This window comes from Lepus europaeus, unplaced genomic scaffold, assembly GCF_033115175.1.
Source record: "Lepus europaeus isolate LE1 unplaced genomic scaffold, mLepTim1.pri SCAFFOLD_105, whole genome shotgun sequence".
Classification (NCBI taxonomy): Eukaryota; Metazoa; Chordata; class Mammalia; order Lagomorpha; family Leporidae; genus Lepus; species Lepus europaeus.
Window position 1 is genome coordinate 530,587 of NW_026909023.1, and position 14,554 is coordinate 545,140.

Sequence of the window (14,554 nt, forward strand, 5' to 3'; positions counted from 1 at the left end):
CTCCGTCCAGGCCGCCCCTGACCCTCGTGGGGCAGCTGCCCCCACCCGTTCCTCCACTCACAGCCCGGTGTGCTCTCCTGGGGCTCCCCGGGCAGAGAGGCTCACGGCTCTGCCGTCAGCCCCGGCGCCAGGGCCTGACCCGAGCGCACGCAGCTGTTTTCAGAGAAACGGGGCATTCTGGGAGGGGACGGGGCCGTGGGTCTGCCCCTTGCCGCGTCCTCACGGCAGAGGCCCAGGCGGGAAGGGTGCTGCTCGGGTCCCTGCAGCCCTTCTCTGAGGGGCCGGCCCTTGCTGGGGAGAGCAGAGCTGGCACCCTGACCCGGGCGGAGGCTGGGACGGGCACTCTGGGCGACACCAGCCGGGCGGAGGCTGGGACGGGCGCTCTGGGCGATACCAGCGTCTCTGCCGCCTCCTTGCTAACCTGGGCTGTCCGGGGACTCGGGCACAACTGTCCATGCACCTGCGCTGCGGTGCCCCCACCCCAGTGATGTGGGCCTGCTGCGTGGTGCCGGGTAGGACGGGGCTCTGGCCTGGCCGTGCTGAGGCAGGGGCCAGGCAGCCGTCCCTCGGGTCTGTGTCAGGCCCAGGACCTGAGCAGCTTCTGGTGTGGGGACCAGGGTGGCGTCCAGGGATGGCCGGGAGGCCTGGTGACAGCCGGCCCTGGGAGGGGAGCTCTGCGGGCCCGGCCCCTGGCGCTGTCCTCCGTGCCAGCCGCTCACCCATGTCTCTGCCCAAAGGCGTGGGCCAGGTCGTGCTCCAGGTCGCCGCGGCCACCAACTGCAAACATCACTATGGCGTCGAGAAAGCCGACATCCCAGCCAAGTACGCGGAGGTGAGCGGGGCCGGGCTGGGTCCCCGGTGGGGAAGGCGCCGGGTGCTGTACCCTGCCGAGGCGGGCAGCTGGGCTGGGGCGTGCAGGCCAGGCCTCTGCCCTTGATTCCGTCTGGAGGTCCAGCGCACCATGAGGCCCTGGCAGGGCGAGAGTAAGCCCCCTCCCTCCTGCCAGGCCTCTCCCTCGCCCAGGGTCCCTGAAGGGACACTGGCTTCTCCGCCCCGCTGGCCTCTCCCACTCACGTGATGGATGCTGGCCGGCTGAGGGGGCGGGGAGGGGTCCACGCCTCCTCCCCACGGAGGCGCCCTAGGTCTGCAGTGCCTGGGGCTCTGTGAGGGCTGGGGACCTGGAGGTGCCGTGGCCAGAGCGCGGTGGGGCGGGCGTGCCGCGGCCCTCAGCAGCCGTCTGGTGTGTGTGCTTTCAGACCATGGACCGAGAGTTCAGGAAGTGGATGAAATGGTATGGAAAAAAGCATGCAGAATACACAGTGAGTGCCCTCCTCCACGGCGCCCTGACCCGCCCTCCCCGCCGTGCCGCCCACACGGTCCCGCGGGCCCCCTCCCTGCTCGCTGGGGCCACGAGCGAGCAGCTTGCCCCTCCCCCACCACGGCTGAGCCTCCCCGAGCGGTCGGCCTGTGGCACCCTCAGGTGGGCGTGTCCTTGCTGGGGGCGTCCGGCCCTGCGCCAGGCTCTGCAGGCGCTGGAGCTGAGCTCGGCAGGTGACCATGGCCCAAGGCCGACAGAGCTTTTGGGCGCAGGCTGCGCGTGTGTACGTTAGTGCACGTGTGTGCGTGCCCCACCCTCTTGCCAGTAGCCAACTGAGTAGACCTGGGCCTGGGTGCCTGGTGGAGTAGGGGGCGGGGTAGTGCCAGGCACAGAGCTGGGGGCAGGCTGTGTGTGTGTCTGTGCGCGTGCGTGTGTGGCCGCCTGAGTCGTGCTGGGCACAGAGCTGGGCCCCCCTCACCCCGCCGTGCCCTCCTGCCCTCCCCGTCTCCTCCACCTGAGCACCGTGCCCTCCGCAGGGCCCAGTTGGCCTGCCCTGGCGGTGCTGGCTTTAGCTGACAGCTGGGCTCACGGTGGTCTGCGGGCAGCGTGTGCCGTGTGTCGTGCCCCTCGTAGCGTTCACGCCGCCCTCACTCCCGCAGTCCTGCTCGGCCCACGCGTCCCCTGCGCTCGGTGCCTTTTCTGGAACGTTCCGCAGGGATCCTGTAGAACGTTGCTGTTCCAGACTGAGCGTGCGCAGAGAGGCCTCCCGCTCTCCCCCAGGTGCCCACAGCCAGTCCAGAGCCGGGAGCCAGGAGTCTGCCTGGTGCCCTGTGTGGCGGGCGGGGCCCCAGTGCTGGCGCCGTCAGCGCTGCCCCCTGATGGCGGCGGGGCAGCCCCACCCCCAGTTGTTGCCGGCGCTGGGCAGCCTGGGGGGTGAGCCTGAGTGACCCGCGCACTCAGCCATGCGATGGCCTGGTTCCTGCGAGTGTTCAGTCGTGAGCGAACTGCATTCAGACCCTGCCTGCCGGTGTCCGGGCAGCCGGGGTTCTCTTTCTCCTTTGGAAAAATTCATTTTATTTCATTTATTTTTTTAAAGATTTATTTATTTGAAAGACCTACAGAGAGGCGGGGAGAGGGGGAGAGAGGGAGAGAGAGAGAGAGAGAGTGGAGTCTTCCATCTGCTGGTTCACTCCCCAGTTGGAGCTACGCCAGGAGCCAGGAGCTCCATCCGGGTCTCCCACGCAGGTGCAGGGTCCCAAGGACTTGGGCCATCGTCCACTGCTCTCCCAGGCCACAGCAGGGAGCTGGATGGGAAGTGGAGCAGCCAGGACTCGAACCGGCGCCCGTGTGGGATGCGGCCCTGCAGGTGGATGTTTAACACTCCATGCCTAGGCGCCGGCCCGTTTGTTTGTTTGAGACAGAGAACTCCCTTTGGTTGGTTCCTTTCCAGGAGTGGGGGCCTCGGGCCACGTCTGCTGCAGAAGTGGCTGGGACCCCGCTGGGTTAGCCCCAGCTTGAGGAGGGGCCGGCGGTGTTGCATGCGGTGTGCTGACGCGGGCCGCGGGCCCGGGGGCAGCTTAGCCACTCACTAGTCTGGAGGCCCACGCTGCGTTCTCCGCTCCATGGGTAAACGGGCTTAGTTTTTGTTTTTTTTTAATTTTTTAAAAGATTTACTTCATTTATTTGAAAGACAAAGTGCAGAGAAAGGTAGAGACAGAGAAGTCTTCTATCTGCTGGCCCACTCCCCAGGTGGCCACACGGCCGGAGCTGCACCAATCTGGAGCCAGGAGCCTCCCCCAGGTCTCCCACATGCAGGGGCCCAAGCTTCCACCACTATCCCAGGCCACAGCAGAGAGCCAGATCGGAAGGGGAGCAGCCGGGACTCGAACCGGCGCCCGTATAGGATGCCGGCGCTGTAAGCCGGGGCATTAACCCGCTGTGCCACAGCGCCAGCCCCAACAGGCTTAGTTTGAGAGGGGCGGCCTCGCCGTCTCCCTGTGTGCCCCGCGCTGCACTCCCTACGGCACCGAGGGGCCTTGCCCTGTGCCGGCTGTGCTGTGCAGGAGTGCAGTGGCGCCGGACTCGTGCCTGACCCCTGGGGACGTGGTCTGCGAGTAGGACAGCTGGGGCCTCGCGCTCAGGCTGCAGCCTCGTGTCTCCTTTTTGCACCGTCCTGCGCGGGCTGTGGCTCCCAGGCTGCCCGCGCACCCCCTGGCTTCGCTGGGGGTTTTGTTAGGAGCGGGGCAGTGGGCGCTGTACCTGCCTGTGGGGTCGTCATTGGCGGGCGTGCAGCCTGGCACTGGCAGGCGCCGTCGCCCCGGCCTCTGGGTCTCCCCTCCTGCGTGGTCTGGGGCCGTCCCTGCGGGGGCTCGGGAACTCCCTCTGCTTCTGCCCCCTGTTCTCCAGCAGGCGCAGGGCTGTGGGCCCACGTCTTCTCCCTCCTTAGCCTCTTGCGCCTCAGCGAGAGGTGAGGGTGGATCCCAGCCTCGGCTCCGCAGCCGTGGCGCCCTCGGCCTTTGTCGGTGGGCGGGCTGGCGGGGGCCGCGTCTTCCTGCACGGGGAGGCCCCCGTCCAGGTGGGGTTACTGCTAGCGAGGTCGCTCCTGCTGCTACCGGGGCATTTGCATGACGTGGTTTGCATCACTGTGTGACCCTGGCCGGTGTGCCGGGCCTGGGGGCGGGGACGGGGGATGTATCAGGAGGTCCTCTGTGCCTGCTTCAGTGTCTGATCTGGTAGCAGTTGAGGGGTTTGCTCTCTGCCATGGCCCAGTTCCAGGGACAGGACCGGCGCCGCTCTGAGACGCCCCACGGGAGGGCCAGCCCTCGACGGGAGGTGCAGCGCCGGCTGTGTGCTCGTCCTGAGGCCCTGCGGGACTTCCTGTGCGGCTGCCAGCAGGCCTGGTTGGCAGGCTCCACGTCCTGCCTCCCTTACCCAAGAATGAAGAACGGCCAGCAGGAGCCTAAAAATAGCCCAGGGTGCACGCCCGGCCAGGGCCGCCCCACTGCTGCCGGAGAGGCGCGGCCGTGCGCTCCGGCCCCGCCTCCTGGGCCTGCTGTCGCTGCTCTGTCCCAGACCCTGCGCCCTGCAGGGCGCGCGGCCAGTGCTGGGGTGAGGTTGTGGCTGCCTCTGCGGGCTTCCCAGTCCTCTGTCCCTGCCCTGCAGTTAGAGAGAGAGAGAGCTAGGGAGGTCTCCGTCCGCTGCTTCACTCCCCAAGTGACCACGATGGCCGGAGCTGTGCTGATCTGAGCCGGGAGCTTCCGGTCTCCACGTGGTGCAGGGGCCCAAGGGTCATCTTCCACTGCGTTCCCAGGCCATTATCATCAGGGAACTGGGTTGACGTGGAGCAGCCGGGACGTGAACAGGTGCCCACGTGGGCTGCCGGGGTCACGGACGGCAGCTGCACCCGCTGCGCCACAGTTCTGTGGGGTCTGCCGTCAGGGGTGTCACACTGTGTGGCCGTTTGCGTCTGTGTGTCTGGTGAGTGGTGCGTGCGGAGCCCTGTCCCGGTTCGTGGCTGCGTGACGCTCTGTCTGCTCCCTGTCCGGGCGCGCGGGCTGCTCCCCCGGGAGTGCCGTGCCCGGCGGCTGCGGGGTGCAGTGTTGCCTCCCTCAGTGCGTGCTCGGGAGCGGAGGCACCAGTCTGAGGATTTCTGAATGTTGTGAGTCCCAGGGACGTTGTGTCTGGGCAGGACCCCGATCGGGCAGGGTCTGCTCACTGCCCAGAAGGGGCCCGGGCAGACCCTGGAGCCGCACAGCCTGTTTGTGCCTGCTCTTGCAGCCCCGCAGGTGGGGCCCTGGCTTCCGAGCCGCATGGTCGTGTCCTGGCCCGCGTGGGGTCTTTGCAGCCCGGCCCCCGCTGCTTCCCTGGGCTGAGTTGGCCCTGCAGGGTCCTGGCCACCTCCCCCCGAGCGGATGAGCCCCCACCAGGAGGCACGTAGGACACGCAGGGTTTCTTGTGCTTTCTTGTCAGCCCCCCCCTTGCAGCCCCCCACCCCCCGTGTCGTCCTGTTCCGGCCCTGCCCCGCCCCCTTGTCCCCTCGCAGGGCTCAGTCTCCCTAGTGCAGGAGTGAAGGCCCCACCTCTCTCTTGCAGCTGGAAAGAGGTGACTTCCTCTCGGAAGAGTGGAGGGAGCGCATTGCCAACACGAGGTACGCGTCCTGGGCCCGCGGGGCTTCTTGCGGGGGTGGGGGCTGTTCCCAGGACTCGCCCAGTCTGTTCCCCGACCCCGGCTCAGACGCGTGGCCCGGCCTGTGGTCTCCCCGTGAGGTGCTGGAGCCGGCTCCCTGTGGGCCCTCCGCACTGCCCCCCCCCCCCCATCCTGCCTGCGCGTAAGCGTCCCCTGCTGGCTCTAACACTGTGGGGACTGAGTACAAGCCCTTGGCCACGCGAGTCAGCTCGGGCGCTTCTGCCCGCCGGGCCCGAGCACTGGCCTGGGGGTGCGGGGTGCGCACGGGGCGCCGCACTCACCCGAGCCTTGTGTTGCAGTGTTATCTTTGTGAATAACTTTGCCTTTGGCCCTGAGGTGGATCACCAGCTGAAGGAGCGGTTCGCTAACATGAAGGAAGGTGAGCGCCGGCCCGGCCCCGGGCGTGGCTGGCTTCTCCAAGATGTGTTTGTCCCTTTATTTGGAAGGCAGGGTGACAGAGAGAGGTATTTCCCCCCACTGGCTCAGGTGACCGCACCAGCTGGGGCTGGCCAGGCTACGGCCGGGAGCCAGGAGCTCCTGGGTCTCCGCTGTGGGTGCAGGGCCCGCGTGTGGGCCGTCCTCCCCGGGGCGTTAGCAGGGAGCTGGATCAGAAGTGGAGCGGCGGCTCCTTCCCCAGTGTCCGGTCCCGTGCTGGGGCCGTCCCTCTCCAGGCCAGGGGTGGGGTCTCGGAGCTAGACAAGGTCTCCAGGCGAGCCCCTGGTGCGACGGTTTGTCAGATCAGCATCGTGGGTGTTTGGCCTCGTGTCCCAGTTCTCAGCCCTTGGTCTGTCCGCGGCTCCTCGGGGCTGTCCTGGAGCTGAGCCTGCCCCAGCACAGACAGCAGGAGGCCTGGCCCTGGGCATGGGGGCTGGCAGCGTGAAGCCAGAGCCCCCGTGTCTGTGAGTGTGGGGTGAGCGCGCACAGCAGGGACCGGGGACCAGGGACCAGGGCTTTCCCCACTCTGCAGCTGCACTCGCGTGGTGGCCGCTGTGTCGGTTGCTTCCAGCCCGCCAGGGTGGCGGTGGTCACCTGCGGGCTGAGTGAGGCTGGGGTCACCTGGTCTGGTCCTTCCAAGGCAGCTGCCTGTGGAGCGTGAACGTGAGGGAACCTGGGGCAGCCTGCGTGTCCCACATGGACCTGCTGGCCAGGGAGACCTCGGCGGCCATCCTCACTGGGGAGCTGTGTGAGGCCTCTCGGGTCCAGTGTCCAGTCCTCTTTTTCTTTCTTTTTTTTTTTGAATTTATTTATCTGAAAGGGAGAGTTACAAAGAAGGAGAGAGAGGGAGGGAGAGAGAGAGAGAGCGAGCGAGTGATCTTCCGTCCGCTGGTCCACTCCCCACATGGCTACAACAGCCAGAGGCTGCGCTGGTGCGAAGCCAGGAGCCAGGAGCTTCTTCCGGGCCTCCAGTGCGGGTGCAGGGGCCCGAGGGTTAGGCCATCCTCCACTGCTCTCCCAGGCCACAGCAGGGAGTTGATGGGAAGTGGAGCATCCAGGACTCGAACCGGCGCCCACATGGGATGTGGCCCTGCAGGCGGCGGCTTCACCCGCTGCGCCACAGCGCCGGCCCTTACGTCCACTCCTCGTCCACTGCTCCCGTGGCTGCCGGCTCAGGGCTTTGTGGAGCGGCTCTGTGGGCTTTTGAGTGCCGGCTCCTCCTCCCTGGCATCACAGGGCCTCAGCCAGCCCCAGCGCCTCCCCTGCCGCTCCCGTGGGGGAGCCCGGAGCCGGCGGGGGTGTGCACCTGCTGAGAGGGGATTGTGTTGACTCCCACCTCCCACAGCCGCGGCCCCTCTGGTGCCGGGCGTTCCTGCAAGCACCCATGTGTGCCCTCCCAGTACTTCCCCTGCGCTGTCCCGTGGGCGCCCTCCCGGCCGGGACTTCCTTCTGGTCCTCTCTGTCCTTAGTGTTTGATGAGGGTGTGGCGGGATCAAGGCCACGTCGTGACCTTGGTTTCTGCTTGTGTGGGGTCTGGGTGGCCGCTCCTGCCGCTCACACATCCGGAGAGGGTCCCCGGCCCCTTCCCACCAGCTCCGCCACCGTCAGTTCCCCGGGTTGGCGAGGCGGCGGTGAGACCTGGGGTCCCCTTGGTCTGGGCCCTCCTGTGGGGTCTGTGGGGGCTGGGGTCAGGAGAAGGCAGTGCAGCAGCGGTGGGCGGGGCCGTGCTGGCGCGTCTGGGGTCCTCCTGCCTCCGGCCCTGACCCCGGCGCTGTTCCAGGTGGCCGAATCGTGTCCTCGAAGCCCTTTGCGCCGCTGAACTTCAGAATCAACAGCAGGAACTTGAGCGGTGAGAGGCTGTGTGGGCGCCCACCCTCACGTAGCTGCCCTTGACCCCACACCCGGGCACCGCCAGCTCTCCACCCCTTCCCCAGCCACGGCCCAGCATGGGGCAGGGTGGCCCCGAGGGAGGCCTGGCGGCCGAGGGAGCTACTTAGAGCTGCTTGAGCTCAGGCCGCAGGTGGTGGGGGGCACAGCTGCCCGTGCTGTCGGGAGATGGCCGGGCTTGGGGGGGCACAGCTGCCCGTGTTGTCGGGAGATGGCCAGGCTGCGGGGGGGGGCACAGCCGCCCGTGCTGTCGGGAGATGACCAGGCTGGGGGGGCGCACAGCTGCCCGTGCTGTCGGGAGATGGCCGGGCTGGAGGGGGCACAGCCGCCCGTGCTGTCGGGAGATGGCCGGGCTGGAGGGGGGCACAGCCGCCCGTGCTGTCGGGAGATGGCCAGGCTGTGGGGAGGCACAGCTGCCCGTGCTGTCGGGAGATGGGCAGGCTGGGGGCGGGGCACAGCTGCCCGTGCTGTCGGGAGATGGCCAGGCTGGAGGGGGGCACAGCCGCCCGTGCTGTCGGGAGATGGCCAGGCTGGAGGGGGGCACAGCCGCCCGTGCTGTCGGGAGATGGCCGGGCTTGGGGGGGCACAGCTGCCCGTGTTGTCGGGAGATGGCCAGGCTGCGGGGGGGGGCACAGCCGCCCGTGCTGTCGGGAGATGACCAGGCTGGGGGGGCGCACAGCTGCCCGTGCTGTCGGGAGATGGCCGGGCTGGGGGGGGCACAGCTGCCCGTGCTGTCGGGAGATGGCCAGGCTGGAGGGGGGCACAGCTGCCCGTGCTGTCGGGAGATGGCCAGGCTGTGGGGAGGCACAGCTGCCCGTGCTGTCGGGAGATGGCCAGGCTGGAGGGGGGCACAGCCGCCCGTGCTGTCGGGAGATGGCCAGGCTGGAGGGGGGCACAGCCGCCCGTGCTGTCGGGAGATGGCCAGGCTGGAGGGGGGCACAGCCGCCCGTGCTGTCGGGAGATGGCCAGGCTGGGGGGGGCACAGCCGCCCGTGCTGTCAGGAGATGGCCGGGCTGGGGGGCGCACAGCTGCCCGTGCTGTCGGGAGATGACCAGGCTGGGGGGGCGCACAGCCGCCCGTGCTGTCGGGAGATGGCCGGGCTGGGGGGGGCACAGCTGCCCGTGCTGTCGGGAGATGGCCGGGCTGGGGGGGGGCACAGCTGCCCGTGCTGTCGGGAGATGGCCGGGCGGTTGTCAGGACCCTGCTTGCCCATCCCCGCCAGTTGGCGTACGCACTGTCAGGTGAGGGGAACATGGCCCAGTCCCTGCCGTGGGGGCACGCGTGGCCGGTCCCCTGAGGGGCCCTGGGGTTGCTCCGGGGACGAGCACCCAGGCGGCCCTCGCTGTCTGCAGACATTGGCACGATCATGCGTGTGGTGGAGCTGTCGCCCCTGAAGGGCTCCGTGTCGTGGACGGGGAAGCCCGTGTCCTACTACCTGCACACGATCGACCGCACCATAGTGAGTGCCCCTGCCCCGCCCTCTGCCGTGGGGCGGCCTCACGGTCCAGGGCTCCTGTCCGTGTCCTGCCGCGGCCCCGCCCCAGTCCCCCCGGCCAGCTGTGGCCTCGGGGTGCCTCATCCCTCCGGGCCCATGCAGCCGCGTGGGGGATCCGGTGCTGAGCGCTGGGTGCAGGGCCCCGACTCGCTCTAACACGCGTTTCTTTGCTTTCATTTCTTTAGCTTGAAAACTATTTTTCTAGTTTGAAAAACCCAAAACTCAGGGTAAGTTGTATGTGTTCCCCCGACTTAGGAGTGGAGGGTACCTCACCAGCCTTGGCCTGCTGCCCGCACCGGGCCACAGAGCAGTCCCAGGGCCCTTCCCACCCCTCCTGCATGCCTGTGTCCCACGCGTGTCTCCGTCTGCGTGTCTGCATCTGTGTCCAGGCTCTGTCTCGCCAGCAGGCCCGTGTGGTTCTGCCTGTGGCCAGCAGTGTGTGTGAGCTGGTGACGTGGGCGGCTCTGGACTGGGCCGCCTGCCCTCCCTCCCATAGACAGGGACGTCCCGGGGGTCCCTCGCCCCCTCCCCAGGTCTTCCCGCTGAGTCTGCCCTAGAGCCCCCAGCGCACTTGCTGCAGAGGGGGGCCAGGTGTGAGGAGGGGCCCTTAGGCCCCGTGGCCCCCAGGGTGGCCGTGTCCTCCCCAGCAGCCATGGGGGACGTCGGCCTAGTGAGCCCAGGAAGCAGTCACTCCGGTTTGCCTTCCTCTCCCAGGGCGGCCTTGCCGCGGCCCTCAGCCCGGTGCCTTTGTGCAGCCCCTGGGAGGCCGCCCTTGGCTGGCGCCGTGCACGCGGGCCTGGGCCTCCTGGGCACTGTGGCCGCAGCGGAGCAGACGGGCGAGCGCGGCCCGTGCCCGGCAGCCCTGCCTCGCTGCGGCTCCGCGGCTGCTCAGGCCTCTCTCCGCAGGAGGAACAGGAGGCAGCTCGGCGCCGGCAGCAGCGGGAGACCAAGAGCAACGCCACGACGCCCACCAAGGCCCCCGAGGGCAAGGCGGCCGGGCCTGCGGAGGCCCCCGCGGTAAGCTGCCCGCCTCCCCCTGCTCCCTGGCCTGGTGTGCGCCTCCGCTGCCCACCCCCTGCCCCCTGGCACGGCGCGCGCCTCCACTGCCCGCTCCTCTGCCCCCTGGCCCGGCGCGCGCCTCCACTGCCCGCCTCTGCCCGCCTCTGCCCGCCAGGACTCCGGGGCCGAGGAAGAGAAGGCTGGGGTGACCACTGTCAAGAAGGCCTCTCCCTCCAAGGCCCGGAAGAAGAAGCTGAACAGGAAGGGGAGGAAGATGGCCGGCCGCAGGCGTGGACGCCCCAAGAAGATGAGCGCCGTGGACGCGGAGCGCAAGCCCAGGAAGAGCCGCGCGGCGCTGGACGCCCTGCAGGCCCCGGCCGCGCCCGCCACCGCCCCGCCCTCGCCCCAGGGTGAGCGCCCGCACCTGCCGGGCCTCCTCTTCCACGTTTGGGATTTTGGACTGATTTAGTTGGAAGGCAGACGGAGTGAGGGCGAGCCAGCTCCACCCACCCGCTTGTTCATGCTCGGTGGCCACAGACACTGGCGCTGGCCAGGCTCGTCCAGCAGCCAGGAGCTCCATCCGGGTCTCCCACGTGGGTGGCGGGGCCTAGCTCACCCACTGCCTTCCTAGCCACATGAGTAGGGAGCTGGATCGGGGGTGGAGCAGCCAAGATCTGCGGGGTGCTCGTGCCGCCAGGGGAGTCTTAACCCACTTGGCCACAACGCTGGTCTCCTGGCTGCGCTGCCTTGCTGGCGGTGCCGCCCTGTGGGGTCCCTGGATCCCGTGCCCATCCCTCTGTGGCCGTGGAGGTCGTGGCGGCCCAGTGCCAGCCCGGGGCCCCTCCCGGAGCAGCACTAGCAAGCAGGACTTGGCCGTGAGGGTCTCGTCCTGCAGGAGCCTCATGGACCCGGCCCCATCTGCCTGAGCTCCCGAGGGCCTGGCGCAGGCTGTGGGGGGGGGGGGGGGCTGAGCAGGGTGCGGGGGCCCTGCAGAGCTGTGGGCGGGGCCTCGGCGGGCAGGGAGGGGTGACGTGCTGCTGTCTCTGCAGAGGCGTACAGGCCCCCCCACAGCCCCTTCTACCAGCTACCTCCGGGCGCGCAGCGGCTCCCCCCCAGCCCGCTGCTCGCGGCACCTACCCCGCCCGCGCTGCAGAAGCTGCTAGGTGAGCTGGGCCGCCTCCCCGGGTGGGTCAGGGTCCTGGGTGGGGGACGCTGAGCTACATCTGGCTGCCTGACACCCATGCCAGCCCCCAAGCCCACGAGAGGCCGGGCTCAGGTCAGGCCTCTGCACGGGGCAGCAGGGCCTCCTCAGCCTGTGACGGATGCTGGGCTGTGTCTGGGGACCCTGGTGGCCGTCACGGTGTGCTCCTGGCGTGGTGTGGCTGGGACCAATGCACCCTGCCGTGTCCAGGGTGCCCCGCCTCCAAGGACGGGCTGCTGGGCCGTGGAAGGGGCCCGTGAGGCCCTGGGGCAGCGGGGGCAGGGTGCCAAGCCTTCGGGCCCAGTGTGCGCCCTGGCTGCGCCGCCTCACCCTGCCCTGCCCTCCAGAGTCCTTCAAGGTGCAGTACCTGCAGTTCCTGGCCTACACCAAGACCCCGCAGTACAAGGCCGGCCTGCAGCAGCTGCTGCTCCGGGAGAAGGTGGGCGGGGCGGGGGCGGGGCGGGGGTAGGGGTCCCCTGGCCCCAGGGAGAAGTGCGCGCTGTGCCAGGGGCTGGGCGGGGGTAGGGGTCCCCTGGCCCCAGGGAGAAGTGCGCGCTGTGCCGGGGGCGGGGTGGGGGTAGGGGTCCCCTGGCCCCAGGGAGAAGTGCGCGCTGTGCCGGGGGTGGGGCGGGGCCCCTGGCGCTGCGCTCAGCTGCCCGCTGCCCGCAGGAGAAGAAGGCCCAGCTCCTGGGCACGGCGCGGCAGCTCTTCAGCCACTGCCAGGCCCAGAAGGAGGAGATCCGCAGGCTGTTCCAGCAGAAGCTGGACGAGGTGGGGCTGCCCGCGCCTCCATGTCCCCGTGTCCCTGTGTCCCCGGCCCCCAGCCCCGCGCCGCGCCCCCATGTCCCCGGCCCCTACCCCTGTGCCCCTGTGCCCCCGTGTCCCCGGCCCCCACCCCCGCGCCCCCGTGTCCCCGGCCCCCAGCCCCGCGCCGTGCTCCGGCCCTCACCCCCGCGCCCCTGTGTTGTAGCTGGGGGTGAAGGCGCTGACCTACGACGACCTGATCCAAGCGCAGAAGGAGATCTCAGCGCACAACCAGCAGCTGCGGGAGCAGTCGGAGCAGCTGGAGCGCGACACCCGGCAGCTCCGGAGCCAGAGCCTGCAGCTGGTGCGTGCCCCTGCTCCTGCCCACGGGACCCCGCCAGCCCGAGCCCGTCCTCCACCCCCTCGTCCTGAGGCCCCGGGAGCTGCCCGCCTCCAGCGCCTCGGTCCCTGTCGCTGCAGCTCAAGGCGCGCTGTGAGGAGCTGAAGCTGGACTGGGCCACGCTGTCCCTGGAGAAGCTGCTGAAGGAGAAGCAGGCACTCAGGAGCCAGATCTCGGAGAAGCAGAGGCGCTGCCTGGAGCTGCAGGTGGGGCGGGCGCGGCGGGGCTGGGGCGGGGCTGGGGCTCAGGGCAGCAGGCACCCACGCTGCAGCCAGCCTGCTTCCGCCCGGCACAGGCCCGCGTGCCCCTCTACTGTGTGGCTCGGCGTGTGTCCTGCACCGCACAGGCCTGCAGGCTTGTTCAGAGCCGAGCCAGGCCTGCTGGCGCCAGACAGGTGGCCGCCGAGCAGTGGGGAAGTGGGGCGGCAGGAGGGCGGCAGCCACCTTGCAGGGTAGCGGAGAGAAGCAGCTGGGTGGGCGCCGTGTGCACCGCGAGGGTGTCCCCTGACCGCGCCCTCACTGCCGGGCGCCCTGTGAGTGTGGCCTGGCCCTCGGGTCACAGTGTCTGTGATGAACAGCGTGACGCTGCTCGTCGGAGTGGAAAGTACCAGCGACAGCAGCTGAGCCCCGTGCAGGCCCCAGCCGGGGGGCGTGCCTCCTGGGGACCCCTCCGGTGCATGGCAGGGCCGTGCCTCGTTTGGCCCTTGGTCCTGGCCGCGTGCTCACGGCGCCTCCCGCTGCAGATCAGCATTGTGGAGCTGGAGAAGAGCCAGCGGCAGCAGGAGCTGCTGCAGCTCAAGTCCTGTGTGCCGCCCGACGACGCCGCGTCCCTGCACCTGCGTGGGAAAGGCACGCTGGGCCGCGAGCCGGAGGCCGACCCTGGCCGGCTGCACCTCGACCTGGACTGCGCCAAGCGCTGCCTGCCTCACTTCAGCAGCATGAGCCCAGAGCTCTCCATGAACGGGCACGCGGCCGGCTACGAGCTGTGCGGTGCGCTCAGCCGGCCGCCGTCCAAGCAGAACACGCCGCAGTACCTGGCCTCGCCCCTGGACCAGGAGGTGGTGCCCTGTACGCCCAGCCACAGCGGCCGGCCGCGGCTGGACAAGCTCTCGGCCCTGGCCTTGCCCGAGTGCGCGAGGCTGTCCCCCGCCAGCACACTGCTGCGCAGGCACCCGGGCCAGGACCCCACGGGGCCTGCCAGGGCGGCGGCCGGTGAGCCACCCTCACGGTGAGTGCCAGTGCCGGGGTCTGGGGCGGTGGGGAAGAGGCTGGCGCAGGCGCACTCCCCGGAAACGTCACAGGCTTCTTGCGCAGGGCCGAGCACGCCAAGGAGAACGGCATCGCCTACCCGAGCCCCAGCCTGCCCAGCAGCACCAAGCTGAGCCCTCAGGACCCGCGGCCGCCGCCGTCCCCGGGGGCCGTGCCTCTTGTGGGGGAGAAGAGCAGTGAGAAGGTGAGGCTCCCCTTGGGCCGGACGCGCGCCCCGAGCCCTCTGGGTGGCACTCGGCCCTCACGGCCCAGCCAATGCCAAAGCTGGAGGCGCCCACGTGGTGCTGGGCGGGGAGCGTGGTGGGGAGCCAGGCGGTAGAGATGGGGCTCAGGCAGCAGAGGGCGCTGTTCCCAGCAGGCTGGGCGGAGCGGTGCGGGGCCTGGTTCAGGGCACTCTGCCTCCGGGAATGAAGCCCCCAGCCAGCAGGTGGAGGAGTGGGTGGGGTCAGTGGCAGGAGCATCCCTGTCCGGGCCGGGCTCCACCCCGGCTCCAGGAGGGGCTGCCTGCGGGTACACGCGCCCTGTGCTGAGGCCGTGAGCGCGTGGCCGTGCCCGCAGGGTGTGAAGGAGCGCGCCTACGGCAGCGGCGGAGACACCATCACCAGCCTGCCCATCAGCATCC

General features: G+C 69.7%; 1 protein-coding gene across 1 annotated transcript in view; it reads left to right on the forward strand.

The window, feature by feature from the left end:
- The window catches only part of LOC133754392 (histone-lysine N-methyltransferase, H3 lysine-79 specific-like), a 43,721-nt gene that overhangs the window by 19,672 nt on the left and 9,495 nt on the right, over nucleotides 1–14,554 (forward strand). Inside the window, exons 6-22 of the mRNA XM_062184867.1 lie at nucleotides 738–832; nucleotides 1,257–1,319; nucleotides 5,410–5,465; nucleotides 5,803–5,882; nucleotides 7,719–7,787; nucleotides 9,178–9,284; nucleotides 9,506–9,547; nucleotides 10,227–10,337; nucleotides 10,495–10,729; nucleotides 11,369–11,482; nucleotides 11,868–11,959; nucleotides 12,190–12,291; nucleotides 12,491–12,628; nucleotides 12,745–12,870; nucleotides 13,407–13,891; nucleotides 13,978–14,116; nucleotides 14,491–14,548. Coding sequence (XP_062040851.1) covers nucleotides 738–832; nucleotides 1,257–1,319; nucleotides 5,410–5,465; nucleotides 5,803–5,882; nucleotides 7,719–7,787; nucleotides 9,178–9,284; nucleotides 9,506–9,547; nucleotides 10,227–10,337; nucleotides 10,495–10,729; nucleotides 11,369–11,482; nucleotides 11,868–11,959; nucleotides 12,190–12,291; nucleotides 12,491–12,628; nucleotides 12,745–12,870; nucleotides 13,407–13,891; nucleotides 13,978–14,116; nucleotides 14,491–14,548 — 2,112 coding nt within the window. The remainder of the gene's footprint in view (nucleotides 1–737; nucleotides 833–1,256; nucleotides 1,320–5,409; nucleotides 5,466–5,802; nucleotides 5,883–7,718; nucleotides 7,788–9,177; nucleotides 9,285–9,505; nucleotides 9,548–10,226; nucleotides 10,338–10,494; nucleotides 10,730–11,368; nucleotides 11,483–11,867; nucleotides 11,960–12,189; nucleotides 12,292–12,490; nucleotides 12,629–12,744; nucleotides 12,871–13,406; nucleotides 13,892–13,977; nucleotides 14,117–14,490; nucleotides 14,549–14,554) is intronic.